Source organism: Panthera pardus, unplaced genomic scaffold (genome assembly GCF_024362965.1).
Source record: "Panthera pardus isolate Hobbes unplaced genomic scaffold, ASM2436296v1 HiC_scaffold_19, whole genome shotgun sequence".
Classification (NCBI taxonomy): Eukaryota; Metazoa; Chordata; class Mammalia; order Carnivora; family Felidae; genus Panthera; species Panthera pardus.
Genome location: NW_026526754.1, coordinates 7,171,011 through 7,197,289, shown reverse-complemented (window position 1 = coordinate 7,197,289; position 26,279 = coordinate 7,171,011). Strand labels below are relative to the sequence as shown.

Here is a 26,279-nt window from a genome sequence, read left to right as displayed (position 1 = left end):
CACACCTCCCTTTCCGGCAAGGTGACCCACCCGGTCCCACCACCTATCCAGCAGAATTCCAGGGAGGGGCCCAGAAAAAACCAGATCAGATACAGCCTTAGGCACGGTCTTTATTCACTCGCACACTGTACAAATATTACAATTTCCTTTTGCTGCAAAAAGTATAAAAATAATCTTTATATAGGAATCCATTCGTTACTGCAAATCTTTCTAAATCTCTGGAAATGGCTCTAAATGAGGATAAATGAATAAACAAGGGTGGGGCAGGCAGAGGAGAGGGAGACCTACAGGGCAGCAGGAGATTGGACCAATCCTTAGGGACTCACTTGCCCAGATTTCTAGCTAAAGACCTCTCTGTTCTTTCCTGTTAGCACTCCCCCCACCCCAACCCTACCTATAGGTTCTCAGGGCTAAGGGCCAGGCAGATGGGGGATACACACAGAGGTCCAAGGGGAGCTGCAGGTTCAGGGGGTGGGGAAAAGTGAAGGAGGCTGGGGTGGTGCTGGAGAGCATCAGGCTCCACCCTAGGCTCCCCACCTCAGAGTGGGGGGGAGTGGGGGTTGGCTGGAACAGGGCAGTAGGGTTGGACAAGCTGCCCTATTGGGGTGATGGCAGGTCTTCGGTTCTGTGCCACTGAGTGGTAGCTGAGCCTGGGCTCTGAGAGGGCATGAAGTGGAGGAAAGCCCCAGAAAAGAAGAGGCAAACGTTGGCTCCACGGTGAAGGGGGCTGAGCCCCTTTCCCCTACTTTCCTAGCACGGTACAGGTGCTCGTGCAGGAGTGGGAGTTGTGTTCAGAACTGCAGTGAGGGAAAGCTGGGGAAGCCAGGAGTCTGTGGCTCTCAAGCTGTGTAGGGGTAGAATGGGGGATGTCCTCAGGCAGCCCCCAGGTCACACAGTCTGTGTCCGAGCCACACAGAGCATGTCTCTGTCAGTCAGAGATTCAGAACAGGCACGTCGAAGAGGTCACAGACACCTTCACTCTCGTCCAGGTTGTAGATGTAATCGTGGTCTCCAGGGGGTGGAGAAAGGCGGAGGAGAGGGGCAAACACTGCAGAGAGCATCAGGCTGAGACTCTGGGCCAAGGCCCCTCCCAGCAGCTGCCCACCCCCTGCCAACCGCCGCTCCCCACCTTCCTGGGCCACCCACCTTCTGAAGACATCAGCTCCTCCAGCAGCTCTGAGCTCATGCATTCTGGGGAGAAAGGGAGAGTTCAGTTACATTCTGGCTCCTGCCTCTCTACCCACCAAAGCCCATGAAGGGGACCCCCCTAGCCATTCCTTAGGAACTTTACGCTTTGCCCAGGGACCGAGCACAATCAAAGATCCTCAGAAGCGCAAGCAAACAGCCGTAAGACTGAATGAGCTACCCTTTACCCCATGGAAGAATGCAGCCCTACCTCGTGTGGGATCGAAGATTTCTGACAGTTCTTTGGGGAGTTCCAGAACTGAAAGACAAGAAAGCCATGCTCAAGAGCACAGAGATCCATTCTGGTCCCACCCTAAAACCTTCATCCTCAGATCTTCTATCACCCATCTTGGGGCTCCACACAACTGAGGAGATGGAGGCCCTGCCCCAGGCAAAGCTGGCATTGTCAGTCTGCCCTCCTAGACGTGAATTCCTCAGTGCTGGGCTCAGGGTAATAAAGGCCCATTGTGGGTAACTGGTATAGCCCTCCTAACTCAGAACTGCTGCAGAATGGCAGCAGACTTCCTCCCTTTATGGGTTCAGCAGGTATGCCCTGTCTGATGGAAGATGCCCCATTCACCCCTGCCCTTGCTGAGCACCTGCTCAATGCCAGGCTCAGAGATCACACCCTGGGGACCAGGTCACTGGGCAGGGCAGGAAGCAGATACTTATAGGGGGGCTGGTGCTACAGGGTGACAAATCTGCTACAAAGGTCTGACTGGGAGGATGCACGTGGGAAGCAGAGGAAAATGACACCAGAGAGGAGTGCTGGGGCTGGTTCATGAGGATTTCATATGCTAGGTGTAGGGATTCTGGTTTTATCCAGCAGGGCTTAAGAAGCCATTAGAAGTACTCTGTAAAGACAGAAATGTCACAGTAAAAGGAGGATGCTGAAGAGTTTAGAATAGAGATAGCCAGTAGTGACCCTGAGTGTTGAGGATAAATAGAAGCCAGTGATGGGAGATGTCTGGAACAAAACTCAGCTAATGCAAGATGGGGAGCAGAAGGAGATAGAAAAGGAGTGACATGCAGGTGTCAGGCCTGGGGGACCAGGGTCAACGGTAGGGTAGACACAGAAGTAGAAAAAGCAAGTTTCGGGGAGCCTGGATGGCTGAGTCAGTTAAGCGTCTGACTTCGGCTCTGGTCGTGATCTCGCAGTCTGTGAGTTTGAGCCCCGCATTGGGCTCTGGGCTGACAGGTTGGAGCCTGGAGCCTGCTTTGGATTCTGTGTCTCCCTCTCTCTCTGCCCCTCCCCCACTTGTGCTCTGTCTTTCTGTCTCTCAAAAATAAATATTAAAAAAACAAACAAACAGAAAAAGCAAAAAAGCAAAAGCAAGTTTCAGTTGAGGACACAGGAACGAAATGCCCATTGGATGTGCACAGGAAGGCACATGGGCACAGGTGTGGAGTTCAGGCAAAAGAACTAGGCAAGCTGAAAGTTGGGGACTCATCTACCCTGAATAGGTGCCCTCCACAGCTGTAGAATAGGACAGAGATCTAGGAAGCACCAAGGTTTATAGGAGTGCCAGGGAGAGGTCAGAAGCCAGCAAGAGATAAGAGCCAGAATTGGCATCATAAATGCCAAAAGACGTAAAAAGCATCAACATGGAGTAAAGAAGCACCTGAATAAATTAGCCCAGAAACCTGCTGGAGCCAGTAGTCAAGGCTAGGAAATTTCTCAGAAGTAGCACTGGCATACCGTGGGGTTGGCATACAGGGATCTTGACTGCTGCAACCTGAAGGGGGACTAGGGGACCAAGATACAGAATGGAATAGAGATCACTTGTTCAAGGAGTCCAGAGAGGAGACAGTGAAGGGGACAGAGGAAACACAAAGGATAAAGTGTCATTTAGCGAGAAGAAACTTAGCAGTGTTTGTGGGCCAAGAAGACAAAGTCCTGGAGGAAGCAAACACTCACATCAAAAGATGGAGAGAAGACTCCAGGCAGATGACATCACCTCCCCTGGGAAGGCACTGCCCACCTTTGGAGACTGAGGGCCTTACCACAGCCCCTTCTCCAGGACAGCAGTAATGCCTTTGTGACACCTGAGTGCAAGGGGTGACAGGCAGGGCTTGAGAGGGACCCAGGAGTTCCATGTAACCCAGGAAGGGGAGCAAAGGGGCACCATTGCCAAGCTGAAGGCCAGGCTCCTCACCCAACCTGGCAGAGCCCTGGTGTCAAGGCAAGAGTTGATGCCAGGGCTGACCCTTGGGCTGGCCAGCTCTGGCTGAGGAGACAGATGAGCTGGTTCCAGCCCCCGTACTGTTTCTGACCTAGGACTGGCTGAGGCTGGGTTCCCCCTACTCCTCAGGAGACAAGCACTTACCTCCTGTGGGGTCTGCCTTGATGGGCTCAAAGGAGGTAGAAGGGTTGGGTCCAGATGAGCTGCTATTGCTGCTGCTGCTGCTGCTGCTACTGTCCAGCAGGGCAGAGGACTGTAGCGGCCGGGTGTCCAGTGCTGTCAGGCCCAGTGGGAGGGAGCTAAGCTCACCACTGTCCTTGCTATTGGTTCCAGGGCCACCACTCACTGCAATCAGATCCCCAGAACCCAGTCACTTGGGAGCAGGAAGTGAGACATTGAAGCTTTGTGCTAGAACCCAGTCAGGATGATGATAGCCCAAGGAGAGATAGGAACTGTCAAGGTTCCTGAAGAGGTAACTTAGAAATGAGCCACGAAAAGAGACAGGAGCTTGAGACCTCCAAGAGGAAGACTCCCAGAAGACATGGCTGCTGTGACTACTCTTTAAGAGAGGTGACCAAGGAAAGTGAGACGTAGACGGATCTAGGGGAAAATTGTCACCACTGATATACCCTTTCACAGTCAGAGCTTCCCTATTAAAAACGACTCATAACCATAGCAAAGGGAGGCCAACTAGAGACCAGGAAAAGGACAACCCCCACGAAGTCTTTTCCAACTCTGAGTACACATTTCACAACAGAGATGTTGCCATTCGGGCCCCCAAAATCATCCCATCACCAGCTGCCCGTTACACCTCACCTGTGATCTCAGTTGCTGGACCAGGCACCCCCTGGGCTTCGATGATGCCAGGAACAGGGGTGGGGCTGGTCACATGGGGACTGCTTGGGCGTGAGGTATCCTGGGGCTGGGCCAGGGTAGGCTTGGGCAGAGGTGGAGGGGTAGGGACCGCAGGTGGGCTCTGGAGCAGATCTTCAGGTGGCGGCACAGGCACTGCCACAGGCGGTGAGCTCCATGCCTCCTTGTTCACCAGCAGCACCTCAATGGGGCCGCTTACACTCTTCAGGTGAATCTGGTACTTCTTCTGCCCATTGAGGCCCTGGAGGTGGGGGATGGGGGACAGGTAGAATTAGAAGCACACTTGGCTCCTGCCTGACCCTGGGCCAGGGCCAGTGTCCTCTTCCACCCTAGGCTGCCCGTTCTTCTAGATAACCCTAAAACCCAGGCTTCCCCCTACTTGCCCCACCCAGCACTTATCAAGCTCCACAGCCAGCACCCACCCTCAATCAACCCCGCCTGCCCAGGCTGAGCACCCACCTCTGGGATGGGCACCTCGAGGCTGGTGCCCGATGGGGCCCGGATGGCCAGTAGAGTATCTCCTAGAATGACAAGGAGAATAGGTCAGGGTCCGTGGGCTCAATCTAATCTGAGAATAGGGGTGGCTATCCCTTGGATCAAGAAAGGAAATCATGGTCTCTTAGGGACAGCAGGCTTCACCCAACACCCACAGTGGCTGGGGCAGAGAACTAAAGCTTTTCTCCTCCCAAGAGCCCAAGGGTCAGTAACCACAAAATCTGGGTTCAAACATGTGGATCAAAGGATTGCTGGCCATGGGCATCTCACTCCCTTATTGATGGGACTGTTCCCTAGAAGTTCTGGCCAAGGCCAGTGTTCCTTCCCCAAATCAGTCTGGGGAATGCAAAATGGAGAAGGAACAGTTCCTGTACCCATAATGCAACTAACTACAGGCTGAAAGTGAACACCACTGTCCCCTGGATACAAGAATGCAGGAGCATACCCATTCTCTCTCCCCCTTATGTTTCTGTCATGCCTGAGAAGACAAACCCAGGGAACAGTGGAGAGGGGGACTGACCCAGGGACTCAGCCCAGAATTCATGTACACTTTCAATACAGTTGGCCTCCATGGGGTCCCAGTGACCCTCAAACCCAGGACTTACCCTGCCTGATTCCTCTTTGGGCAGGCCCAAGGAACCCTCTTAAGAGACAAAACTCTCCTTTGGCACTGAACCCACTGCTCAGGGCTGTGGTTCAGCCCAGCCCCACCCCCAATTCCCCCTACCCAGGCTCTGCTCACCAGCAAAGCATCTGCAGATGTCCTCATGAGTCACGTAGGCCAAGGTGTGGGGGTTAAGGAGAACGGCTGATGCCCTGCCTATGGTGATAAATGGCAGACCACAGAGAAAACCCAGCTCTTTAGCAGAGATCTGACATACAAGCTCTCAAGAGAAAGTCCTCGGGTCTACATGGGGAAGGATCACAGGACAAGACTGGTTGGGGAGGGGCTTTGAGGAGGGAGGATGAAGCAGGGACCTGGTGAGGAACTGCAGGATCATCCTCCCGAGGTGGATAGTGCCTTGGGCACCACAGAACAAACCCAGCTGGACTAAAGGGCCCCTCACCCACTCCCTGGGAGCAGGGACCGCCAGGAGGATATCAGCTGTTCTGCACGTCCTCTGTGACGTTCCGGATGCTCTGCTGCACCCACACTTTGTGCTTGTCCAATTCTTGCTCCCGCTGTTGCAGCTCCTCGATCTCAGCCTTGAGCTCAATCAGCTTGTCCGCAATCTCCCGGGTATTGCAGCCAGGCCCCACGCCCCTGAGCCCAGGGAGTAGGGCTGAGAGGAGCCACCAGGAACTCTGGGTCCCATGGCCCATGCTCTCTCCTGCATCCTTCTCCCCACACCCCTGACACTTCTGGGTAGGAGATGCCACTGCCCTCCCAGATACCCCCACTCACTTCCACTGGATGCTATTCTTGGATTTTTTCTCGATCAGCCCGATACCTTCCAGCACGTTAGTAATGTCGTAAATCCGCCGCTTCTGGCGCACGGCAAGGGTGTCAGCTGCCTGGCAGACAGAAAAGAGTGAAGGATACTTATCCCTGCTCTCAGGTGTATCCCCAGCTACTTTGAGACTTGGTCTGGAAAGGATCTGAAAAAAGGGTGGCCTGAGTCCCAACCCTCTTTCCAGGCACTAAACCGGCTCAAGACCGCGGGGCAGGAAAAGGCCTGGTGCAGCCTGAACTGATGTTCTGATGCTCTTCTCCCATCAGCCGAGGAGGGCCACGAGGACTAGCACTTGCAGCCCTGAGCCTGGCACATAGCTGACACCCAATGGCCTCGACTGACTGAATGGAACAGCTCCCAGCCTCCCTCCTGTGAGAAAGCGCACGGATGGCTGCCTGCTCTCTGAGAGCTCAGCTGGGCCGTCCCAGGGATTCCCGCTACCGGTCCAGGCCTGCCTGGTCCACTATCCTCCCGGTCGCCCCTTAGCCCAGGCCGCACCAGCTTGAGGTCAAGCACACCATCCTTGGCCTCCTGGAGAAGCGACACGAACTTGGTGGTGAGAAGTCCCAAGCTTTTCTCGTGCCGGCTTGGGGTGCCCGGGGGAGGCGGCGCTTGCGGCCCGGCCTCCGCCATCGCGCCCGCCCGCCGCCTCCCTTCAGCCAGGCCAGGCCAGGCCGGCGCCGCCGCCACTTCCGCTTCCGTTCCTGGCCACCAGGCCGCCGGCGCCAGCGTCGCTGTTTCCGCTTCCGCTCCGCGCCCTCCCAGGGAATCCGGCGCAATTCCTCTCGGTGGACACGGCAGCAAAACTTCGGGGACTATCAACAAATATCCAGCCGCCGAAGAGGACGAAAACAACCCCGGGATCCCGGATGAGAGGACAGGGGGCAGAGGGAGGTGGAAAAAGTCGGTGGGCAGCCCTGGCAGTAGAGAATGGAGAGCCACCGGAACTTTCCTGGTGGCCACCCTGTCCCCATTTCAGGAGAGGAGACCATGCTGCCTGATGAACCCAATGTGTTTCCCCAAACCTGCTCCTGGAAGCTGCCCAAGTATGTGGGTTTACTCACCCTATTCCTGTCCCTCACTTCCTGCCAAACAGCAAGCAGTAACTACATGTAGCTTGCCCACTTGTCTCCATTCCCACTCCCCATCCCTGATCCCAGCCTCATCTTTCTCTTGTCTCCACACTGCAGTGCTCCTAGGCCCTGAAATTATAACCATTTTTCTGCCAATGCAAACATGCTTACCTATGCATACATATATGTAAAACACTTAGAGCAGCTCCTGGCAGGTAGGAAGGATTATGTGTTGGCCGACACCATTTTGTTATGCTTGATATCATCATTATCTATTTTCATTTATTTTAAGTCAAGATCTTTGGGAAGCTGACTTTGAGCCAGGCCTACAGGGAAGCTTAGAGTAAGACATGCAGAACTGGGCAGAGGGGGGAATTAAACTGTGATGCAGTTATATAGAGGCCTCAGACTATCTGACTAGGAGCACTGAGACTGGGGTGGCTCTTCCAAGGTGGTCTCTGTCGAGGCAAGGGTACCAGAGAGACTCAGCTGTGACACCTCAGCAACCTACACTCCTGGCAGCTAGGGCAACAGGTGGCTTTGTCCTGAAGGGTGGATTTGGGTGGTAACCAGCTTCCACTATATTATTACTACCCTGTGGTTCTCTCCATGGCCCCCTTTAACTCTCAAGACAAACATAGGTTTCATAGCCCTTCTACCTCTCTGTCACTACCACCCATCATACACCTTCCTCACAATAGCCTGTAGCCTCTCAGTCCTCTGCAGAGGTGCAACCCTCCTCTGAGGGGCCATTGGCACAGTTTCCCTACTGTGATGTTGTCTGCACCCGTATTTGCACACCCTGCTCTCCACCCCTGTTTGGGGCCCTCTAGTTCACGTCTGTGTCCTGAGCACTAAGGGGTCCTATTTGGGCTGGTCAGGACTCAATGGTTACAGGGAGTACACCCCCTCCCCCCAAGGAAGTGGTGCCCAGCCCTCCCTACACCATCCCACAATGCAGATGCTCTTTCCTGTTGGGAATAAAGGGCCAGACTCAGCTTCCTTCCTTTCAGGCATTTGGCCTTGGGGAGGGAGGGGCCTTGGAAGGAGGAGGGTGCTCCTGGGCCCAGAGTGGGACAGAGGTTTCCTTGGAGAGAGGAATTTTGCTGCGTGCCAAGATGTGGGCTGGAGCCACCAAGGCCTCTTGAGACAGTGAAGAGAATACCTAGCTTTGCTCTGAGGACTGGGGAGAGGGCCATCTTCAAGGCCAAGACTATTTTCAAAGGAGAAAGAACTGGATGCCTGGTCAAGCCTGGTGAGTTCCATACCAAACTGTCCTCTGCAATTCAGAGCAGGAGCTGGGGCCAGCAGAGGCCTGTGCCTTCCCTGCCTTGCTTGGCATCTGCAGGGGCAAAACTGAGAAACTGAGCAGGCAAAAGCTTCTCAGCTGCCTCCCCATCACACCCACCTCCCTCCCATTTTCTGAGGGGCTGGGCAAGAACCTCCTTCCTCCTTCTCAGAGGGGCCTAGACCAAGGCTGCAGCTCAGAGAATCCACTCTGCCTGCTCTAACCCAGACTCTTGCTCCCACTCCTACCTCATCTCCAGTGCTTCCAGGGAGTGCCATGGACTCAGCAACCAAGGATGAAATGCAGCCCTCACTTCCCCCTGGTATGAGTCCTGGGTGGGCTCAGGGAGGGACGGTGGCAAGAAAGATGGGAATGTCGGGGTTGGAGCCTCCTTGCCAGGTCTGGCTGGAGCTCCATGGGGCAGCAAGAGGAATGGATCAGACTGCCCTAGGGGGACAGTCTGAGAAGTAGGAAGGGGAGCAGGTTTGGGCCGTTTCCTGTAGGCCCTGCCCAGCTGATGAGGCTGCCCAGGGTCTTCCTGCCCAGGGCCTGAGTGGCCAGAGCAAGAGAGGGCGGAGCAGCTGGCCAGAGGAGCAGCACTCAAATGGGCCTCGGGCATCTTCTACCGGCCAGAGCAGCTGGCCAGGCTGGGCCAGTACCGCAGCCGTGAAGTTCAACGTACCTGTTCCCTGGAAGCACGCATTAAGGTGGGCATTGGTCAATCGGTCAGGGGGTAGGAGAGCTGGGGATGGGCTGCAGGACTGGCTAGGCCTCACTAGCTGTCTCCCCACTACAGTCGGTGGTGCAGTCCTACCTGGAGGGCGTGAAGACTGGTGTGTGGCAGCTGGCCCAGGCTTTTGAGGCTGTGCAGGGAACCCGTGAGGCCCTAGACCAGGCCCATGGGTTGCTCCAGGGTATGGTGGAGGCCACAGAGACCCTAAAACCACTGCGAGAACAAGTTGCACAGCACAAGCAGCTGCAGGTCCTGTCTCAGCTGCTGCCCCGGCTGCGGGCAGGTGAGTATGTGGGGGCCCTGGGCCTCAGCCCACTAACAGTCAGTAAACACCCATCACTGATCAAGGGGCTGGGGCACTAGTGGGAGATAGCATGGAGGGACACAGCAGGGACCTCCGAGAGAGTAACTCAGGCCTCAAATGGCATATGAAGCAGGATACAAATTAGCTTATTCTGGGATTCTCAAGCATAGGTTGTGTGAGTCAGGACTGAGACCCAATCAAGTGGCTCTGGCCACCCTGGTTGCTAATTTTTTGAAATACTTCCCTAACAGAGTGAGTAAATAGCCATTAGCATGCCCCCCCCCCCCCCCCCCCAGTTCCTCCCTGCCTTGCCTCCAGGATCCCTCGCTTCCTCTTGTTTCATCAGCTCAGGGATTTACACCTGGCCTACCAGGCCTCTAGGCCCTTCCCTGGGTCCTTTCAGATTGGTCAGTGCTCTGCTGTACTGGTTGTCAAACATTTTACACATCATTCCAGCCCTAGGGCTTCAGCATCCACTGTTGTACCCATTGCACAGGTGGGAGGGTTGAGACTCAGGGCTGTTTCATCTTCTCCCCTCTTAGTGCCAGCTGCAGTGGCCCACACACGGACCCTGATTGGTGCCCAGCGGCTCTTGGAGGCATATGTGTGCCTTCGGGAGCTGGAGCAGCTGCAAGAGGAGACGTGGGCACCTCTGGGGGGCCTGGAGTTGCCAGTCTTCGAGGGGTTGGGCCCTCTAGCTGAGGCATTGGGCCAGGCTGTGGAGGCGGCTGCGGGGGTGGCAGGGCAGCTAGCACGGGAGGACCCAGCCTTGCTGGTGGCTGCTGTGCGTGTGGCAGAGGTGGATGCTAGGCACACAACCTCCCTGGAGCTGCCCCCCCGGGACTGGCGGCGGCGCTGTCTGCAGGCACTGCAGGAGGGCCTGGAGAGGACCCACTTTGGGACACCTCTGCTGCTTGAGCCAGGGGCCTTGGCAGGGTGGCTGGAGGCTCTGCGGGTGGCTCTACCAGCTGAGTTGGCCACAGCTGAAGCACTAGTGGCACCCTGCTGCCCACCACACTACAAGGTGGTGCGGCTCTGGGCCCACACCCTGCACAGTGGACTGCGTCGCTGCCTGCAGCAACTGCTGGAAGGGCCTAAGCTAGGAGCTGCTGACGCCTTCGCCTTACTGCATTGGACACTGCATGTGTACCTGGGGTCAGTACCCTTGGGGCAATGAGAAGTGGGTGGATCAGAGGCTGGGGCTCAGAGTGACACTGGGCTACCCACCTCCAGGCCAGAAATGATGGGGAGCCTGGAGTTGGGGCCTGAGGCTGATGTGTCTCAGCTGGAGCCCCTCCTGACTCCGGAGAACATTGAACAGCTGGAGGCAATGTTTGTGACCCAAATCCAGGTGAGTAGTTGGGGCCCAGGCACAGAGAAGCTCTGCCACCAGCTGTGGGCCTGTATCTGTAGAGTTACAGGTCTCCCTGTCTCTAGCAGCAGCAGTGCCTTGCTACAGCAGTATCCTGCTGCCCTTTGCCCCTTCCCCCAGGTTAATGTGGCCCAGTGGCTTCAGAAGGCACTGGATGGGGAGGTAGCTGAGTGGAACCGAGAGCAGGAACCTGGCACAGACTCCTCTGGCTTCTATCACTCACCTTTGCCGGCCATAGTGCTCCAGGTGGGTGGGAAGAGACCAGGCAGGTGGGAAGCCCCCATGGGGAAAGGGGAGGAGAGAAGGACTAGGACTCTGCTGAGGGCCACCCATTTCTTCCTGTAGATCCTGGAAGAGAACATTCGCGTGACCAGCCTGGTCAGTGAGTCACTCCAGCGGCGGGTGCATGGCATGGCGCTGTCAGAACTGGGCACATTCCTGAGGAGGTCTGCCAAGGCGTTGACCCACTCCCAACCCCTAGCCCGGCTCCTGGGGTTGCCTTAAGGGTCTCTGAGTGAATAAGGCACACCAGTGGGAAGGGGCTCCTTCAAAACAAGGTCTTGAGTCTCTTGGAGGTGGGGCTGGAGTACCAGGGACTCAGGTTGTGGGGGCACCAGAGTGACAGGTACAGGAACTATCTCTGCCCTTTGCAGCTTTAGTGATGCTCTGATCCGATTCTCCCGAGACCACATCAGGGGGGAAGCAATGGCTCCTCATTACGTGCCCTACCTACTGGCCACCCTCAACTGCCAGTCAGCACTCAGGTACTAGGAGGCCCCCACACAACCGCTGATTGAACCCCAATTAGGTATGGACGCAGTCCACACTAGACCATTAGAAATTTTGGACTCACTTAACCCTGGGAGTCCAATCCTAGTTCTACTAATTGCTGTGTGACCTTGAGTGAGTTACCTAATCTCTCTGAATCTTGTTTTCATAAGTATCATGTGGGTAATAATGGTACGTTCTGAAAATCACATAAGAAAATAGATGTGAAGTACCTACCACAGTGCCTACCTGGCACATAGTATCATATCAAAGTCCTACTCTGTGCCACATAATAATGGCTGTGGTTGCAATTGTGAGCAAAACAGAAAAAAAATTCCCTTCCTTTTAGGTCTTATGTTCTTTGAGGTGGGGGCAGAGAGGACAAACAAGTTAATGATGATTTTTTATTCACTCCTAAGGCTTCCCTTACCCAAACAGAAACCAAAAGACATGATTTGCGCAAAGTTACACTGCAAATTAGAGGCAGTTCTGGCTGGGTTTCTTCTAGCCGTCGGAGCCTATCACTCCCAGCTTCAATCCAAGGCCCAGATCTTTGGTAGTGCCCCCTCCCTCCACAAACTTACGCCAGTAGGTGGCGTCAGCGTGGCTAGACAACAGAGGGCCGTGAGGGCCTTGGCCTTGGTCCTGAAGCCATAACTTTTGGTCGGTCCAGCTCCTCCTTGTCCGTCCTGCAGCCCGACGGGGCGGGTTCAGGAGACTTGGCTCTGGTGGAAGCAGGGCTGGACGAGTTGCAGAGGAGGATCTGCCGCCTGGTGTTGGAGGAGCTGCTGGCGGAGCTCCAGGTAAGTCTTCAGGTGGGGATGGGGGTGGGAGGAGGAGATACAGCATATATATGTATGGGTCTCTGCTGGGGAAATGCTAGGTCTGAACGTTCCTCCAGCCCCGTCTCTGCCCAACCCCACCCCCCAGCCCCTGTTCGAAGCTCTGCCCTCGCGCCGGTGGCTGTCGAGCCCAGAGCTGTTGGACGATGTATGCGAGCGGACGGTGCGCTTCTGCCAGGATTTCAGGCGAGTGCGGAATCCTGCAGTCCAGGTGCGCTTAAGGGAGAGGCTGGGAAGCAGGGAAGCGCCCATAGGAAAGGCGTCTTGGACTCATTGCGTTCTCTGCAGCTTCTCCTGGCTGAGGCGGAGCGCACGGTGGTACTGCAGTACCTACGTGCGTTGATGCAGGGCCGCCTAGTGTGCCGAGGAGCCGACGAGAGGATCCAGGCAGCGCAGCGCCTGCAGAACGATGCGGCCCAGCTTCGGGAGCTTTTCCTTGGTTTGGTGAGAGCTCCTTAGGCGAGCAGATGGGCGGGAGTCTCAGTGGTTGGGTGGGAGTCGAGGGCGGGCTCGAGACCTACTCTGGGGTGCTCAGGGCCTGGAGGAGAGTGTTCAGTGCGCACCGGTGCTCCTCTCTCTGCGGGATCTACTGAACCTCCGTGACCCCATGCTGCTCGGCCTCGAGGTGGCAGGCCTACGACAAAAATTTCCCGACGTGAGGTGTGAAGACTGGTGTTGGTGGGGGGATGGGGAGGAGGAACGGGGCGGAGCTGACACACACCTCTTTGGGGTCCCCATAGCGAGGATCATGTCTCTGCCCTCCTGGACCTGCGCGGGGATGTGTCCCGAGAGCAGCGCCTGGCCGCACTCAGCTCCCTGCAGGCCGGCCCACAGCCCTCTCTCTCTGCGGGTCAGCGCGCACTCTTTAGCCTCGTGCCAGTACCTACTCCTGCGCTGTCCTCCTGCCTTCCCTCCGGGCCCTGTGCCTGACGCCCGGCTGCCCCTGGAATACAGCCACAGCTCCTGGATGTCTGAATTGTGTATTGGGGAAGGGGGATGAAATAAAAGTGTAAAGACTAGGGGGTCCACGCTCAGTGAATACGCCTAAGGTATCCTGGCTCCAGTCCTGATATGGGCTGTGCCTCACCTATCCCGGCATCAGCCCTGTGTGGACCGCATTCTCAAGTACGGGAGCTTCTGCCGCTGTACGCAGACTACAGACCCACCTATCCGCACCAGGGCAGTGAGCTCGGGTCTCCAGGCCCTGACTCTGAAGCTGAGTAGCACCTGAAGCCCTGAAACTCCCCCAGCCCTCGTAGAGGGGGCGGGCTTAGGACATCGCCGCGCCCAGGGGCGGGACCTAGCCGCCCCCTCTGCTTTGACTGGTCCCACCCCCAGCTGTGTTCTTGGGTGCGCGCCGCCGCCGAGATTGACGCGAAAACGCGCGCCTTCGTGTGAGCGTGCGCGCACCCAAGTGCGTGCGTCACCAGCGTCGGCTTCCGCGGGGTGGGCGGCTGGCGATTGGTGTTGCGGAGCGGGAACGGTGGTGGCGAGAAGAGGAACGAACAGGTGGGGGTGCGGTACGCGGACGGAACCCTCCACCTCCGAGAGGCCGCGAAGGCCTGCGGCGCGACCCCTAATCATCTGAGCGGGTACCCCCCCTCCCCCCGCTCCATTGTCCTCTGGCTCCGCCCTCTATTGGCCACGCCCTTTGTCCCATCCTCCGCCACTTATTGGCTACAGGTCACGCCCCTCCTCCATCTCTCCGTCCCCATTGGCTCCTCTTCCACGTTACCCTCTCCCGGAGTTTTTTATTGGCGCAGGCCACACCCTCTTATTTGTCACTGGACTCCGCCTTCTGTCTGGGCTCCTCCCCAGCCATCTTTCATTCATTCTGCTTGTAGTGCTGGGTGCTTGAGACATGGGGGTCAGTCAGACCCGTCCCTGCCCTCAAGGAGTTAAGGGGGAGGTGGGGAGACACAGGCCTAGGCTCCGACAGTGACACAGTGGTAAAGAAGCCGCCTAGACACTGGGAGCCTCCAAGACGCCAGGAAGGCTTCCGGGAGGAGGTGAGGCCTAAACCGAACCCTGAAAAATGGTTAGGAGTTTGCTACAGGGAGACATTGGGAGGGCATTCTTGGCAAAAGAACTGAGACATGAGAGAAGCAGGCGTATTCTTGGTCGAATGAAGAGCTAGGTCGAATGAAAGAAGGGGTGGGGGAGATGAAGGGGACTGGTCTAGGGAGAGGCCCAGATATCAGTGAGGAGTCCAGAAAAGTGTACAGTTAGTTGAGAAGAATGAAGCCTGAGGCCTGAAATTTTTTCAAACAGGTGGTTACTAGGCAGAACGGAGGGAGGTAGGGATGGGGGATCAGATCTATACAGGGAAACAGAGTGTGTGGAAGGAATGATTCCAGTTCTGCAAAGGAGCAGGGCTCTTGGGTTCATCCCATTTATTGAGTAACCGCTCTGGGTCAGATACTATTCTGGGTTCTGAGGACACAGCTGTGAACATTCAAAAGGAGAAGGGAGGTAACTAGTAATGACATATACTGTACTTCAGATGGCGATAACTGCTTTAGAAAATAACGTGGGGAAGGGAAGATTGTGGCGGAGAGGAAAGAGGGGGAGGTTTACTATTTTACAGAGAGTGTGTTAGGGAAACTTGTCTAATAACATATTTGTGCAGAGATCTGAGGAAAGTGGGAGAGTGAGCCCTGCAGTTAATATGAGGGGGAAGCATTCCAGACAGGGAACATGTTCAGTTTGAGATGCCTGTTGTAAATTCAAGTAAAGATGTTGACTTGAGAACTGGCAACACCAGCTTGAAGTTTATAGAAGTTTGGGCTGATGTTTTTGAAACCATGAAAGTGAATGAGATCACCCTTGGAAGTAAGCATAAATGGAGAAGAGGAGAGAAGTTTCCATAGAAGTTTCCAAGCCCTGAGGCCTGACAACATTAAGAGATCAGGAAGATAGTAATGATGAACAATGAAGACCAAGAATGAACAGCCAGTGAGGTAGGAGAATATGTTTGAGTGTATTTGGAAGCCAAGTATAGAACGTGTTTCCAAGATGAAATGATTATGTTGAGTGCGCTGATCAATATGTGATCATTGATGACCTTGGTCAGATCAGTTTCGATGGAGAGTGGGGCAAAAGCCTAGCTGGAGTGAAATGTAAGAGAGAACAGGAAAGAAGGAGTCAGCGACTACATGCAGATGACTTGGGGTGTTGTGCTGCAATAAGGAGCAGCTGGAGGGAAATGCGGTGGGCCTGGGAGAGTGTGGGGTCAAGTGAGGGTTTGCTTTGGATTTTTTAAGACAGAAATAACAGCAAGTGTTTATGCTGATGGAAAGAATCTAGTAGAGGAAGAGATTGACGATGTTGGAGAAATGCTGGAATTGTATCCCTGAATAGGCAAGAGAGTTCAGAATCTGGAGACTTCAGTCAGACTTTCGGGGAGAGACTGGATTGTTCTGAGCCCTAGTACAGAGTCAGGAGTAAAGGTCCAAACACTGGCCTTGGATGACCACTAGAAAGAGGCCTCTGAGAGGAGACAGACTAGGGATTGGCTTGAGTTTGCTAAAGTCTCCCTCTGCTCCCCAAAAGCTGATTCTAATTTGGATTTGCACAGATGATCCAGAGGAAAGAGAGCATTCCAGGTGGAGAGACTAACATAAGCAAGGAGCATGCAGGCATTCAAACTGACTGAGGCCAACTGGGCTGGAGGAGTGGTGGAGCAGGTGGGAGGGGAGGGATGAGACTGACAAAGGGCCATAGATGGAAGGCAGGTAGAAGGTGGTGAGAGCCCCTCACTGATCACCCCAGCAACTGAGGCTATACTGTCCCAGCTCCCAGCCTGTGTGGGCGCTGAGCACAGGAGATAAAACCATGAGTAGGGGCTCAGGCCTTGTTCTCAGCAGCTCATAGGCTAAGGGGATTCCAGTAACCGCTGTCGAGGTGGGTGTATAAGTTCTGCCTCCTGCTTTCCCCCAGTCCAGCTTCCTTGGGTGAGCCTGCTGGAAGGCATGGACACTGGGGTGGAGGTGAGGCAGGGGGCAGCTCCCCAGACCCTTGGTGGCAGACCCTGAGCCCACTAAGCACCCACCCAGCATGGACAGTATGGAGCACAGGCCTGCTGATTCTCAGGCCACAGCCACTCATACTGGCCTCCACATGCCCTTCTTTGTCCCCAGAAGTCGACAGTGTGGGGAGTTGGAGTGACTCGGCTGGATGTGACCCCCAGGACAGAATGGTGCTGGACTCAGGGGCTCAGGTGTATGAGCAGGCACCCCCCAGCCCACCAGCCAGTCCCTCGTCCTTGCGCCATAGGCTGAAGCCCTCAGACCGAGATGGGACACTGCTGTACCCCTGGCCTCGGTCCCTGGCCTTGCCCCTGGCTCTGTCAATCCCCTCAGCCCTGCGGCCCCAGCCTGAGCTGCAGCCCTTCTCAGAGCTGCACTTGGGCCACCGTGGCCACATGCGTCGCAGTGAGAGCACCTATACTGTAAATAGTACTGGACGGCGGGGGGGTGGCACCCAGGGTCGGGCCCCACCTGGACGGGGACGGGACCCAGGTGGGGGCACCCTGAGGTCTGCAGCCTCTCTTCCTCATATTGCTAAGAGTCGAAAGCATGCAGGCCGTGGTGCCAGCAAGAGCCCTTGCATGTTGGTGGCTTTGCGGCCAACTAACATGGACCGTGAGCGGGACAAGTTCTTCCAGTCCCACTATACCTACAACCCACAGTTCGAATACCAGGAGCCCATGCCCACGGCTGTGCTGGAGAAGTACTGTGAGGCTTCTGGACAGTTCATCCATCAGGTCAGTCTAGCCTGCCCACCTCACCCTGGCCTGACCACTCAAGAGGCCTGGTCTGACCAGCCATTGCAACCCTATGTGCAGGCAGTAGGCATCATTGAGGCTGTCCTGGAGAAATTTGGTACCTATGAACACTTTGAAGCTGCAACTGGGGGCCAGCTGCTGACCAAGTGCCAGATCTGGTCTATTGTGCGCAAATACATGCAGAAGGAGGGCTGCGCTGGGGAGGTGAGCCAGCCCGGTCTTCCGGGCCCCTTTTCTATGTGCCCCAAACCAGGCTGCTGATGCCAGGCCCAGCCCTACACGTGGCCAGATAGTGACCCCAGCCAAGCCCCTATCCCTGCCCCAGTAAGGTGGGAGCTGGCTCTGAGCAAAGGTGGTAAAGTGTGGGTGCCCTGGCCAGGTGTGTGGCCTGGCTACCCTTTGGCATCAGCATGTCCACCTGCATACTGGCCCCAGGGCTGGTGGCCATGGCTTAGGTCACTACCACCTGCAGGTTGTTGTGCAGCTGAGTGAGGACCTGCTGTCCCAGGCAGTGATGATGGTGGAGAACAGCCGACCAACATTGGCCATCAACCTGACTGGAGCCCGCCAGTATTGGTTGGAGGGCATGCTGCGGCACGAGATAGGTCAGGGTGTGGGTAGGTGGGTGGGTGGGTAGGATGAGAGGGGGCTGGGATGGGGTGGTGGGCAGTGAGGGGCCCCAGTAACCCCACCCCCTCTCTTTCTTCCCCTTCCTTCCGGAGGACGGGCCCTTTCCCTTCGTGAGCAGCTACCTACTCCCTCTGGCTCACAGAGGTAGGCCAGAACATGCCTGCCCACTCTCTGGGCTCACCCTCATCTCTTGCTCCCTTTGGGTATCTTTTGTCCCTCTGCTTCCTTTCTGATTTCCCTTGACAGTGGGGACAAGGTTGCTGAGGCCTGGACAGGCCAGAGGGAGTACCCCGAGGGTTGCACTAGCCCAGCCAACATGGAGGCCCTCCAGGGTGGGTGGAAGGCCAGATCCTAGTAATGGAATTGGTTGAGGACTCAAAGCCAGGTTTTAGGAGGGGATAGGCTGAGCTGAAATGGAGAACATGGGACACTAATTACTATTCCTTTCTGTCTGTGTCTCCTCATCAAGAATTCTGTAGCTCTGGGCAAAAGGTGTTTATCACTGGGGGTCATCAGCATGACTTTCAACATGATATGGGCATGCAGGATGTGGGGCCCGGGGTGGTTTGTGAGTTCCTGCTTCTCAGGGGGTAGAGGGGGCAACATAGGGAGGCAGTGTGAGTTTGGGAGAGTTGTTTGTGTGTGTAGCCCTGGATAGGTGGGGAGGATTCTTGTGTGTGGGACTCTGAGTCTTTGGGTGCAAGTTCACTTGAGGAGGGTCTTCCTGCTGCCTGGGGTTGGGTGAGTATGCATTTGTCTGGGGCAGGGAATGGGGGTGGGGAGAACTTGCACGAGAGCCTGAGTTTAGGGGCTGGAGTGTACGTGAGTCACCTTCACCCGCTAGAGGTCCTGCAGGATGTAGCAGGACACAGGTTGGTCCCCTGGATGCCCCACCCAGTGTCGCCTTCCCCTCGCCTTCCCTGCAGGCACTCACTACCTGCGGGGAGTGAACAACGCCCGGCAGCCGTGGCACAGCGCCGAGGGCCGGCTGCAGTACGGTCTGCGGCCAGCGAACCCCACGGAGGAGGGCTTGGCCAGCCTGCACAGCGTGCTGTTCCGCAAGCAGCCATTTCTGTGGCGTGCCGCACTGCTCTACTACACCATCCACCGCGCCTCGCGCATGTCCTTCCGCCAGCTCTTCCAGGACCTGGCGCGCTACGTACAGGATGCTGACGTGCGCTGGGAGTACTGTGTGCGCGCCAAGCGCGGGCAGACTGACACCTCGCTGCCGGGTGGGCACCCGTGCTGTGTTGGGAGGGTTGCCCTGAAGGAAACCTGGGGGTGCGGGGTGGGGGGCAGTGCCCTGAGCAGGGGCGAGGAGGGTGGGCTTCCGGCCAGGGGCTCACGGCCCTCCCGTGCCCACAGGCTGCTTCAGCAAGGATCAGGTGTACCTGGATGGCATCGTGCGCATTCTCCGGCACCGCCAGACCATCGATTTCCCACTGCTGACTTCACTGGGCAAGGTAGGGGGCCACGGACCTCTGAGAGATCCCAGTCAGCTCTCCTTGTCACTGCAGTGTTCCCTGAGCCTCTGAGGGGTGCTCGACTAAGGACTGGGTGCCAAGCTCCTCTGGTGGGGGGAACCCGGGTGGAGGTGAACAAAAGTGAAGTGACAACCTGGCAGCAAAAGTAGGTACCTGACCTAGACTTCAGGTGTGTGGGTGGATACTGCATTTCAAAGGAGGGGAGCATTCAGGCCAGGGGAGCAGTCAGGAAAGGCTAGGGAAGGAGGCTGGAGAAGTGGCCAGAGACCAAGTCTCTGGCTCTGGGTTTTTGTGCCAGGCTGAGGAAGATGGACTTCTATCTGAGGCAATGGGAAATCAGTAGAGCTTTAAGCAGAGAAATGTCATTTTTACTTTAGAAGGCTCCCTGTGGATGTTAAGTGGAAGGTGGATTGGAGAGAGAGGCCTAGGGAAGGGAGTGTGGGGGGAGGAGGAAGCCACCTCTCCAATCACTCCTGAAGAATTGGTGGTCTGGCCTAACTGGACAGTAGCCATACAGAGGGAGGAGCAAGCTGGGGAACACTCTTCAGAGAATGGAATCCCTCTAACTCAAAGACCACCCTGAGTTGGAGGGTGACATATTCCAGGTTCTTTCCCTTGAGCTGGCCTAGAGAACTTTGCGGAAGGTGGGGCTGGCATAAGTTGGCACCCAGTTCAGCATTGGGTGTGGGATCTGAGGTGTCTGAGGGAGATCCAGGGGAAGGTGCTGAGGAGTCAGCTTGATACCTGCATTTGGAGGTGAGGGGAAAAGCTGGGCTGGAGACAAGAGTGGGGCTGTGGGGCACGGACGATACCAAGTATTCGAAGAGAGAACAAACACATCCAGGACTGAGCCTCAGGGTATGTAACCTTGGAGTGGATCCAGAGGGTAGAAGGAGGCATTCCAGGAGCAGAGGGCATTGAGCAATTCATAGAGAGCTAGGACCAGCTACCTGAAAGCCACATCGCTCTGGTTACCCCTGAGGCCCAGCTTCCTTCCTGCAGGTGTCCTATGAGGATGTAGACCATCTGCGGCCCCATGGGGTGCTGGACAATACCCGGGTGCCCCACTTCATGCAGGACTTGGCACGCTACCGGCAGCAGCTGGAGCACATCATGGCCACCAACCGGCTGGATGAAGCAGAACTGGGCCGCCTGCTGCCTGACTGATGCTGGTTAAGGGCTGTAGGCAGAGGCCCTGGACAGAGGGCCCCAGATCAGCTCCCCGAACATGAAGCTGACTGTTCTGTGCTTCCATGGCCTAGATGTTTCTTGGGGAACTGGGAGGGCAGGAGCATCCCAGGAGGTAGGGATGGCATCAGAGGGTTTGTGTCCCTTGGTAGCCTCACTGGGGCCTAGGGACCAGTAGCAGCATGTCAGGCAAACTGAGTCTGCCCTCCTACCTCTAGTTCTCTCTTGAGCAGAAGGTAAGCCTGAGGGCAGGAGGGAAGCTGAGCATGATGGGAATGGGGGGTGGTTTGGGGGTAGAAACTTGTTCTTGCATGAGATGGCTTTGAGTGTCTGCATACTCCAGTCTCTCCCTTCCCCCACTTGGCCCCTTGGTGCTCCTTCAGCTTTCACGCTGTCTACCTCTCACTGGGTCCTGGTGGGGATCTCCCTTCTCCTGGGGTGACTGCCTGAGCCTGAGGGCCTGGCTTTCACACAGACTCAAGGGGCAGGGATCCTGGTGGTAGAGACCCAGCTGGGCTGGGGTGTGCTTTCCAGCATTTTGCCTCTCCCACTGGTCATGTATTTATTCCCTATTTATGTGCTCTGCATCCTGGGTCTTGGGAGGCAGCAGCTTCTGAAGGTTTGGTGGAGGGAACAGAGCTCCTCTGGAAGGCACCAACTGTTCCTAGCCCCACTCTCATCTCCCTCCCTCTCTTTCTCACACACACACACACACACACACACACACACACAGTTCTTCAGGCCTTGTGAGTCAAGCCCAAGAGTTCACCTGGCCCTGCCCCTACCCCCCACCATTGGCCTGTGCTATTCCTGTCTTTGCCCATACCCTCACAGCTGGTCTCTGGCAGAGGGTGGCATTGCCTGGCAGCAGTCACACTCAAGCCTGAGGGGCAGGCCCCTAGCCATCGTCCTAAGTCCGAGCCCCTCTTGGACCAGGAGAGGTGTAGAGGTGGTTGTTGCTTCCATTTTCACCTCACTCGACTGTGTGACATTGACCTGTTCCCACCCCGACCTTGCCCTTGGTTTTCCCACCTGTAAAATTCAGAAATGCAGTTGGAAAGTCCTTATTCATTTAGTCAGTGAATACGTGTAGATCACCTTCTGTGTGCCAGTTAATCGTCAGAACCCTCACAGAGCTCCCGGTCCAGAGAGAAACCAGACAATTAAAACAACAATCACAATGAAGTGTGTGGGCTCTGTCTACCCAAGATCCCTTCCTCTTCCTCTCTCACTTCTAATCTCACTTCCCAGGGCTGTGAGCTCTAGCCTGTCCTAAGTGGAGAGAAATCTCCCTTCCTCTGGCTCTCTGCACCAGGCCCAACGGTTTCCCTGAAGTGGGACTGGTGACTACACAGCACCCCCCCCCCCCAATTGGTTCATGAGAGGAAAAGGGCTGTAGGGCAGGGCCCTGGGGTATGGCCGTCATCCCACTGGGGGCCTGGAACTGAGGGCTCCAGGGGAGTGTGGCTTGGGCTATTGAGGATGAAAAGGGGCTAAGGACAAGGCAGTGGGGCACAGGGCTTCCCAGGTTGCTAAGACTCAGGGGTATGGATCTTCACCCTAGTTCCTGGGCAAAAAATCAGAGTCACAGAGAGGGCCCAAGGTGACCCACCGGAGTTTATTCACTTCCAGTGGTACTGGGTCAGGTGGAGACTTGGTGGCATCCTCCCCAATGCCAGAGCAGAATCCCAGGTCCTGTCTGCTTTGGGCAGAGAGTAGCAGCCTATCAGCACTCTGACATTCAGGAATCTAGAAATGATGGGGGGAAAAAAGTAGTTGCGTGGGCGGGGGGGGGGGGGGGGAACCCTCCCGCCAATCCGACACCAGGTTTGGGTAGCCTCACACCTTCAGACTCGTCACCCGCCTCAAAGTCGGGCTCTGGCTCGGGCTCTGGCTCTGACACTAGTTCAGGTGCTGGCTCTGGTTCCGGATCCATTTGGGGTTCCAACTCTGGCTCAGCCCCTTCAGAGACTTCAGCTTCCACTTCCGGATCGAGTTCCTCGAGGGTTCCGGATACTGCCTCCGAGCCCCCTGAAACCCCAGCCTCGTCGCAGTCTGAAGCTCTGGGCGGTTCGGGACAAGCGGTCCTCAAGTCAGGTGCCTCAGGCGTCCAGTGGCCAGGGCATGGAGGGTCGTAGCTGCGTTCCCGGTAGCCTGGATTGGAGTATCTCATTTTAAGGCCTCAGCGGTATCTTTGACACACGGCCATCTACAACTCAGCTCCACACTCTACCCTTCCCGCCAAGCCCCGTGCTCTGGCCCAGGCCCCGCCCCTCTCGCGCTCACCAGTGCCCACGTGCTGCCAGTCCCAGGCCGGGTCTGGCGCGCGCGTAGTACGCTGGGCGCAGTGCAGCAGCTCCTGGCAGGCGGCCTCGCCCTTGCTTTGTACCAGCAGCAGCAGGCGACGCACCCTGCGCTCGGCATCAGGCAGCGCGTCCAACGCCTCATACTCAGGCCCGGTGAGCACGCCGCGCGCCAGCAGTGCATCCAGCAGCAGCCCGGAGTCGTCCTGCAGCGTCTCCACTAGGCGTTTCCGCTCGCGATCGATCGTCTCTGAGGGCCGCTCCTGCGCATTGCCCATGGTGGGGGCTGCATGGGGGAGGGGAGAGAGGTAATAGGGCAAGGACTCCCCCGCCCTTGACCTCTCTCCCAGGGTCTCCGTGAACACTCGTGGCTGGGATTTAAGTTCACCTTGACCCGGGCAGCCGGACAGCTCCTCAGCACAGGACTTGTACCTCCTGCCTTTCAGGCTGCTTCTGTCCCGTCTCCTCCTCAGGCTTCTCCTTGGGTTCCTAAACGTCAGCTGTGGCTCCCCTCTCCTCTATGCTATCCCTGGGCCCTTATTTACTCTCGACCACTCTCCCCAGTCAGGACGTCCCTCCTGTGTCCCCGCTGCCTGCAGATCCTGCGTTTGATTCAGACCGTTTATCCAAACTAAATTCTTTTTCCCAGCCTGCTTCCCCACCTTAACAAGCAGAAAGACCTACAATTGACCTGGATACTCAACACCCAGTTTGCAGTCAGGTCCTTTTCAGTCTATCTGCTGAGTATTTCTCTGTCATCCTAATCTCTTACTTAGTCTAGCCTTTCATGTACAGCTTAGACTCTGCTGAGTGCTGAATCCCCTCTGCACCCAGAGCACAAGTGCTGAGAGCCTTCCCTCACCAACTGAAGGAAGTCTAGGCTCCTATCCTGATCCTGAGGCCCATCTTTCTGGGGGAGGCTCCACCCCTCCAGTCCCTCACCAATACCACCACTATGTTGTAACCCTGACATTGGTCTGATGGTGCTTCCTGGCTCCCTAATACCTGAGCAGGGATGCCTGAATCCTCTTGAGACCTAGCTCTGACCAAGACCTCCTGACATTACCTGAGACCCAACGTCTCCCTGATTCCCTGGGAATCTTCCCTGGGAATGCTTCATCTTTAGGTACCACAGACCCAACTCATAAAAGCCACCAACAAATGCTTGCTGAACTTTTCTGTTTTCCTCCATGGATCCTCCCATTTTGAGAGACTGTCTCTCGCAAGCAGCAGGTCTTAGGCAGAAATTAATCTGCTGTGTCCATTTATTAACAACCAAGGATAAAGGTCCATCACTTTTGGAGTGGCCTGACCCAGGCAGCAAAGCCCCTGGCATTAAGGGGCAAAATAGGTCAGGCCCTGAACCACTCCCTCCTTCAGCCCACCTACACCAGCCTTGGCTTTGTTCACACAGCACCCTCCCGGGTCTCATCCTCCTTTTGGGGTCACTCTGCTACCTCCCTACCTGGCTCCAGGTCTGGGTGAGCGCCTTTGGTCCTAGCCCCCATCCTGCCTCCCAGGTCTCTCTCACTACCACCTGGTGTCAAGCTATGCCTCCCTGGCCATTTCACCCTCCTAGCCATACTGAAGTGTCAGCCCTTCCCCCAGCCACTGACCAAAGACCAGAACTACCCCCACCTCTCCCTCTCCCTTCATGTCACATCTCTGACAAATGCTGCTCCTTTACCTCTCAGTGGTCTCTATTAGTATCCCCCTCAACCCCACCATGGTCACCTCATCTCCTATGACAGTCTTTCTAAGTACATCTCAGTCCCATCGCATCACTCCCACCACATAGTGACTTTGACAAGCCCCTGGGACAGGATTTATTGTCCCCATTTTACAGGTGAGGAGACAGGTTCAGAGAGACCAAGTGGCAGAACTGGGATCTGATTTGCTCTAACTTGAACTACAACAAGATCTGCGAAGCAGAACGTCAGTCTTAATGGCCTGTCTGTTTCCCCCCACTGCCCATCAGAGAGAATCAAGATTATCTGGCCTGGCTGCTCTAGGCCACCTCCTAACCTGGACAGCTGGGGTTTCTCCCACTTCCCTCCACCACACAGTGCTGGGAGAACCCTGTAAGCCCCTGGCACATCTGAACCAGATGCAGATGCTGTTCCCTAAGCCTGGAATACCCTTTCCTTACCTCCATGCTGTGGACCCATCCTCCATGACTCAAATGTCCCCTTTTCCACCCCAGTGCCAGAATGTCCCAAAAGCAGACTGGTTCCTTCTCTTGTGGAACCAGTGAACAGCATACACCGTCACAACTGCGTGGACATCACTGCACTGTGCACACGGACCCTCTGCCCTCTTTGGCAGAGACCTCCAAAGACTGTGCCCCCAGTCACAGGTGCAGGACCTACTCTGTACAAGTGCAGAGAATTGGGGGGGGGGGGGACAGGTTGAACTGGCCCCTCCTTTTCCCTCATTGCTCCCCAACTTATTTTCATGTTAACCTCCTCCCCACATTATGCCAAGTCCTGTACTTTGTGCACCTCAGTCTGAGGTGCAGAGACCCTAGCTGGTCTGGGTCTCCCCCTGCGACCCAATGCTCAGAAGTGAATACCAAAGTTTTGTCGTGGCTAGTCCTTCAAGGGTCACAGACCAAATTCTTCCCGGAGCTTCAGGAGGTTACAGGTGCCACGCATCCAGAGGGGTCTGGGTCTCCTTCCCACCTCGCTGCGCAGGCTCTTACGCTAGGGAGCAAGGGTTGTGGGAAACTGCGGGAGCTTTTGCGAAAGTGAGATCACAAGGCTCCCCTTACCTCCCCTCCACCCAGTCCCAGAGCTAGAGTCCGGCGGAGGGGCGGGGCTCACAGACCTCCTTCGAGCGCGGCTGGTGATGAGGGGGCGCAGATTCTGCCCAATCAGTTTCTCTTCCCTCCTCCAGCCAGGTGGCGTCGGGGGGGGGGGGGTCCCGGTTCTGTGCGTTCCGGGCGGCCCCACTCAAGAGTCGAGCCTCCGCGGGGCAGTAGATGACAAGGCAGAAAGGGCTGGGCAGGGAGGGGGTGGGAGCAGCAGCTGCTGAGGGGGCGGGGCGGCCAGGGCTGCCGGGAACTGGGAAGGGGTGGAGAAGAGGGGGGCGTTCTTCTTGGACACCGGGAAGCAGGCCGCAGAGGCCGAGCACCGCCTGGGCTCACACACGTAGTCCGTTTTCCCTCTCCACCCAGGGTGCATCGGCTGAGTCAGCGAGCGGGTGGTTCAGCCTGCGGCCCCAAATATCCAGCGCCCAGCCTCTTGGCCTGGCAATTACCAGATGCTTTACATCCATCTTCTTGAATTCTCTCTGCTTGTCGCAGATAAGGCTCAGAGA

General features: G+C 56.3%; 4 protein-coding genes across 19 annotated transcripts in view; 2 read left to right on the top strand and 2 right to left on the bottom strand.

Moving 5' to 3' along the window:
• The window catches only part of EXOC3L1 (exocyst complex component 3 like 1), a 35,285-nt gene extending 21,696 nt beyond the window's left edge, over positions 1–13,589 (top strand). The window contains exons 1-14 of one of the 8 annotated variants that reach the window (XM_019455613.2): positions 6,947–7,236; positions 8,811–8,873; positions 9,083–9,258; positions 9,348–9,567; positions 10,131–10,743; positions 10,822–10,939; positions 11,081–11,206; positions 11,306–11,406; positions 11,614–11,724; positions 12,402–12,531; positions 12,659–12,781; positions 12,859–13,014; positions 13,106–13,230; positions 13,311–13,589. In XM_019455613.2, coding sequence (XP_019311158.2) covers positions 7,191–7,236; positions 8,811–8,873; positions 9,083–9,258; positions 9,348–9,567; positions 10,131–10,743; positions 10,822–10,939; positions 11,081–11,206; positions 11,306–11,406; positions 11,614–11,724; positions 12,402–12,531; positions 12,659–12,781; positions 12,859–13,014; positions 13,106–13,230; positions 13,311–13,500 — 2,298 coding nt within the window. In that variant the 5' untranslated portion in view covers positions 6,947–7,190 and the 3' untranslated portion in view covers positions 13,501–13,589. Of the gene's footprint in view, positions 1–6,946; positions 8,519–8,690; positions 8,874–9,082; positions 9,259–9,347; positions 9,568–10,130; positions 10,744–10,821; positions 10,940–11,080; positions 11,207–11,305; positions 11,407–11,613; positions 11,725–12,401; positions 12,532–12,658; positions 12,782–12,858; positions 13,015–13,105; positions 13,231–13,310 lie in introns of those variants that run through there. The other 7 variants (XM_019455611.2, XM_053906546.1, XM_053906545.1 and 4 more) reach the window with 7 other exon arrangements.
• On the bottom strand, positions 93–6,823 carry E2F4 (E2F transcription factor 4). The gene is made up of 10 exons (XM_019455649.2): positions 6,689–6,823; positions 6,142–6,251; positions 5,839–6,000; positions 5,479–5,522; positions 4,701–4,762; positions 4,185–4,482; positions 3,513–3,713; positions 1,397–1,444; positions 1,147–1,191; positions 93–1,048 (listed from the first exon to the last, which is right to left on the bottom strand). Exons 1-10 carry the CDS (start codon positions 6,821–6,823, stop codon positions 933–935), a joined length of 1,221 nt encoding a protein of 406 aa, XP_019311194.1. The 3' UTR covers positions 93–932.
• Positions 13,590–13,950: 361 nt separating the features above from the next.
• On the top strand, positions 13,951–21,843 carry MATCAP1 (microtubule associated tyrosine carboxypeptidase 1). Of its 9 annotated transcripts, XM_019455639.2 has the most exons (8): positions 14,086–14,579; positions 15,335–15,530; positions 16,710–17,335; positions 17,417–17,560; positions 17,829–17,961; positions 18,913–19,218; positions 19,352–19,449; positions 20,473–21,843. In XM_019455639.2, the coding sequence occupies exons 3-8, from the start codon at positions 16,766–16,768 to the stop codon at positions 20,635–20,637; spliced, it is 1,416 nt and encodes a 471-aa protein (XP_019311184.2). In that variant the 5' UTR covers positions 14,086–14,579; positions 15,335–15,530; positions 16,710–16,765; the 3' UTR covers positions 20,638–21,843. The 9 variants fall into 9 exon arrangements, 8 of the variants coding, with proteins under 8 accessions (XP_019311183.2, XP_019311188.1, XP_019311184.2 ...); XM_019455638.2 differs by lacking the exons at positions 14,086–14,579; positions 15,335–15,530 and adding an exon at positions 13,951–14,079; XM_019455643.2 differs by lacking the exons at positions 14,086–14,579; positions 15,335–15,530 and adding an exon at positions 13,978–14,079 and having other exon boundaries at positions 17,261–17,335.
• Positions 21,844–22,256: 413 nt separating this feature from the next.
• On the bottom strand, positions 22,257–25,725 carry NOL3 (nucleolar protein 3). The gene is made up of 4 exons (XM_019455662.2): positions 25,573–25,725; positions 22,945–23,247; positions 22,504–22,812; positions 22,257–22,407 (listed from the first exon to the last, which is right to left on the bottom strand). Exons 1-4 carry the CDS (start codon positions 25,613–25,615, stop codon positions 22,400–22,402), a joined length of 663 nt encoding a protein of 220 aa, XP_019311207.2. The 5' UTR covers positions 25,616–25,725; the 3' UTR covers positions 22,257–22,399.
• Positions 25,726–26,279: the final 554 nt, after the last annotated feature.